At 50.2% G+C, this 3,541-nt stretch overlaps 1 protein-coding gene across 1 annotated transcript; it reads left to right on the plus strand.

The window, feature by feature from the left end:
• The first annotated feature begins 202 nt into the window (after positions 1-202).
• CHD9NB (CHD9 neighbor) lies at positions 203-1,404 on the plus strand. The gene has a single exon (XM_053743519.1). It carries the CDS (start codon positions 310-312, stop codon positions 466-468), a length of 159 nt encoding a protein of 52 aa, XP_053599494.1. The 5' UTR covers positions 203-309; the 3' UTR covers positions 469-1,404.
• Positions 1,405-3,541: the final 2,137 nt, after the last annotated feature.

Consider the following 3,541-nt stretch of genomic DNA (forward strand, 5'->3'; position numbering starts at 1 on the left):
AGGTAACTAGGTTGGGCGGGTGTTGCGATTGTAAAGAAGAATCCTTCAGTGCAATGCATAGGGCTTGGAGTTGGGAACCAGCCGGCTTAGCCGGAAGGGCCCCCTTCCTGGCCCTGCCCCGCCCCCCCCCATGGGGGTGTGTGTCATTATGCAGATTGGCGTCTCCCTGTGACCATAGTAACCGAACCCGTCCCCTTTCGGCCGGGCACTGAGGAAGGGTTATTTAACTCTGGCGCCCTGAGGATCAGCCACACAGACCCTCCTCACCTCGGAACATCCCGGGGCGCTCGCCCTCTGCGTCCAGCTGAGATGGGATGTCACTCCAGCAAGAGCACCAAGGTGGCGGGCGAGTCCCAGAAACCTGCAGAAGAGCCCGAAGGAGAGGAGCCAAATCTGGAGGTCGGCCCCGAGGCGGCAGATGGCAAGGACGCCTCCCTGAAGAATGGCGCCCCTGAGCGGAAGAGCTGAGATGCTTCTCTCAGGAGTCGGACCCTCCCCTCATCTCTGGAACTGCCTTTGGCCCACGAGACAGGCCCCATCCCGAGAGGCTCCGAAGAGAGAGAGGAGAGAGAAATCCCAGCCTTTGGGATTCAGACTCCAGAAGTCCCCTTCATCAAGGCTTTGCTCTGGATCTTTGAGGAAGATGAGGCTGGGGGCGGGGGGAGTCCTATCTCCCCAGCTCTCCCATAGAGACGATGAAAGACATCTTCCCCCATCATGAAACGTTCCCAGAGCTTCTGGAAACGGGGGAGCCCCATAGCTCTAGCCCTGAGGAATCTGCTCAGCCGTGACTTTCCAGCAACCCCCCCCATCCCGTCCCTCCCCCACCCCCTGCCGCCTCACTTTTCTGAGCTCTGAAAGATCTGTGGTCATAGCCTGGATGGGGGTGTGTGGCTCTCAGGTTTTTTGTTTGGTTTTGTTTTGTTTTCCCCCTCTCCTTTTTTCCAATGGCTGGCTGTAGAGCCAGCGTCCCTCACAGGAAGGTTTGGGGTTTGGCTCTGTGCTGTTTGTGTGAATGCTTTAATATTTAACTCGGGGAATTGTTAATGAATTATGGGAACAATCAGACAGACTGTGATCATGGCAATGAAGACAACAAGGCCTTGATCATCCAGTAAGTGGAACACGGAGTACCGCTGGGAAGGAAGGAGGAGGGATTCATGTTCCTGGGTTTTTAATCCCTTTGCTGATGTTTTGGTGTCTCCTCATATCAAAAGTCTGTCAATTTGAACCCTCGAGCATCTGAACTCTGCGGATTCAGCTTTTAGAAATATTTCGCTGTTTACTCACATGTCTGTCAGCCTATTCCCCCCCTTGCATGTGTTTTGTTTTTTAATTCGACTCCAGAGCATTTTAATTTGAAATCAAATAGACATGTTTGCAAATAAATAATGACACAACACATTTGAAAGACAGGATTGGGGGTCTGAGATTAGAGAATCCGCACGGAAGGGTGGGTGGAATTCTGTAGAACACAAGTGAGAAAAGGGGCTCTGGAGCCTTTCCTTTTTCCAGGCATCCCGCTGTGTACTTTACATGTGATTGAGTGTAACTGTGGTTGAATGTAACCGCCACAACCACCCCACTTTATAGATGGGAAGACTGAGTAGGAAGAAGTTAAATAACTTGCATGAGCATGGCCAGCCAGGTCAGGTCAGAACCCCAGTGTGACCCCCAGGTCAAATGGCTGCTGAATGCATGCTATTAACCCTTGCAGAGTCCTGCTTAAAGTGGAGGGTCTTCTCTGTGAATACATGGAAATCAATGTTCTGTTACAGGAGTTCCCGTCGTGGTGCAGTGGTTAACGAATCCGACTAGGAACCATGAGGTTGCGGGTCCCTGCCCTTGCTCAGTGGGTTAACGATCCGGCGTTGCCGTGAGCTGTGGTGTAGTTTGCAGACGCGGCTCGGATCCCGCGTTGCTGTGGCTCTGGCGTAGGCCGGTGGCAATGGCTCCGATTCGACCCCTAGCCTGGGAACCTCCATATGCCGCGGGAGTGGCCCAAAGAAATAGCAAAAAAAAAAAAAAAAAAAAAGTCCTGTTACAGCCTATGTGTGGTGGGGGCCATTTCTCTTTACTCCTTAGTATCTGCCTGCTGTGGAGGTGGCAGTGGATCAGCTCAGAGTCACCCCACTGCAGGCTGCCTGATGCTTTGAGGCACTTCTGTTTATACTGTGGAGGTTTGGGGTGGGGTGGGTAGGGAGAAGCAGGGAGACAGGAATGGAGAGAGGGAGAGGGAGAGGCAGCAGGCTGTTGGAAATGACCCTTGTTTTGGGCCGGCAAAACCTCAGAAACCAAATAGGATTCTTTCGAGATGACAAGGCAAGGGGTCTAAAGAGCAGGAAAGAAGGAAGGACAAGAAGTAAAGCAATTCAGCCTGCAAATTGACCACAAAAAGTTCCTCTGCTTCAGCAGATCCTGACGTCTTCCAAGAAGGGAACAGGAGGGATGGGGCCTCCTCAGCTGGCCCGAAGCCCTGTGCTTTCCTGGGGGGTAGGAAACTTGCAGTGGGCCAGGAAACAGGCCTGGGCTTGCAGCTGGGGATCCGGAAGTTTGGGGCCTCTTTCTACAGTTTCTGGGCACAGGCCAAGCTCTGGTAACTGCTTTCAAAAAAAATTTTTTTTTTTTTAATTATGCAATTCTGTTTTTCTCCCTCTTCCCTCCTAATGGAAATTCACCCTGCAAAACAGAATGGTCTCTGGTAAGAAGCTACTCACCATGTCCACCCTCAGGACTCCTGGAAAAAAGTTCTCAGCTGGTGGTGAGGTTTTGAGGCAGGATGCTTACTTCACCAGCTCCCGAGGGATGGACTTCACTCAGCTTTTTACCAAATTAAACAAAGGAGGCTCCAGGTCCTTAGAAGTTCAGAAACTGGATGGTTTGTTTTGTTTCCTTCTGGGATGGTGCAAAATGCTCCTTTAATTAAATTCAAGAGTGCTGAGGGTTTTTAAAAGCAGGCCTCTTCATCCACCTCCAGCTGTGGCAGACATGCTGCAATTTGCCAGGAAGTTAATCTGTAACAGGAAAGAGCACGCAGTTTCTTTTTCAGGATGTTCCAGTTGTGCCATGGGGGCCCAGGATCAGTCGTCTTTCTCCCTCTGAGGCTCGGGTGCCTGGTGATAGTTGTCAGAATTTTGTCCACTCAAATGAGCTACACAGGTCAGCACAGACTCTGCCCAAGACTTGAAAGCCATTGTTCTGGCCCACTTTCCAAACTACTGGGAGAGGAGGGGTTTGTTTATTCATCAACTTATCTATCCACCTATCCTCCTATTCATCCATCTGTCCATCCATCCATCCATTCATCCATCCATCCTCCCACGCACACAATCCACTGAACGCATCTATCTACCATATGTCTGTCTATCTCTCTATGTACCTACCTACCTAAACATTCAGCTCTTCTCTTAGATTTTTCAGTTATATGAGGCAATAAACTTCCCATTTCAAACCAAATTCATTCATTAAGCAAATATTTATTGAGTTTTTACTCTTCTCTATCACCCATTCATCCCTTGCTTTATCTAGCCATTAATCCCAC

The sequence above is a fragment of the Phacochoerus africanus genome, chromosome 8 (assembly GCF_016906955.1).
Source record: "Phacochoerus africanus isolate WHEZ1 chromosome 8, ROS_Pafr_v1, whole genome shotgun sequence".
Classification (NCBI taxonomy): domain Eukaryota; kingdom Metazoa; phylum Chordata; class Mammalia; order Artiodactyla; family Suidae; genus Phacochoerus; species Phacochoerus africanus.

Bases quoted from the DNA above. Each gene is read 5' to 3' on its own strand.
- CHD9NB (XM_053743519.1), top strand. From the start codon at position 310: ATGGGATGTCACTCCAGCAAGAGCACCAAGGTGGCGGGCGAGTCCCAG.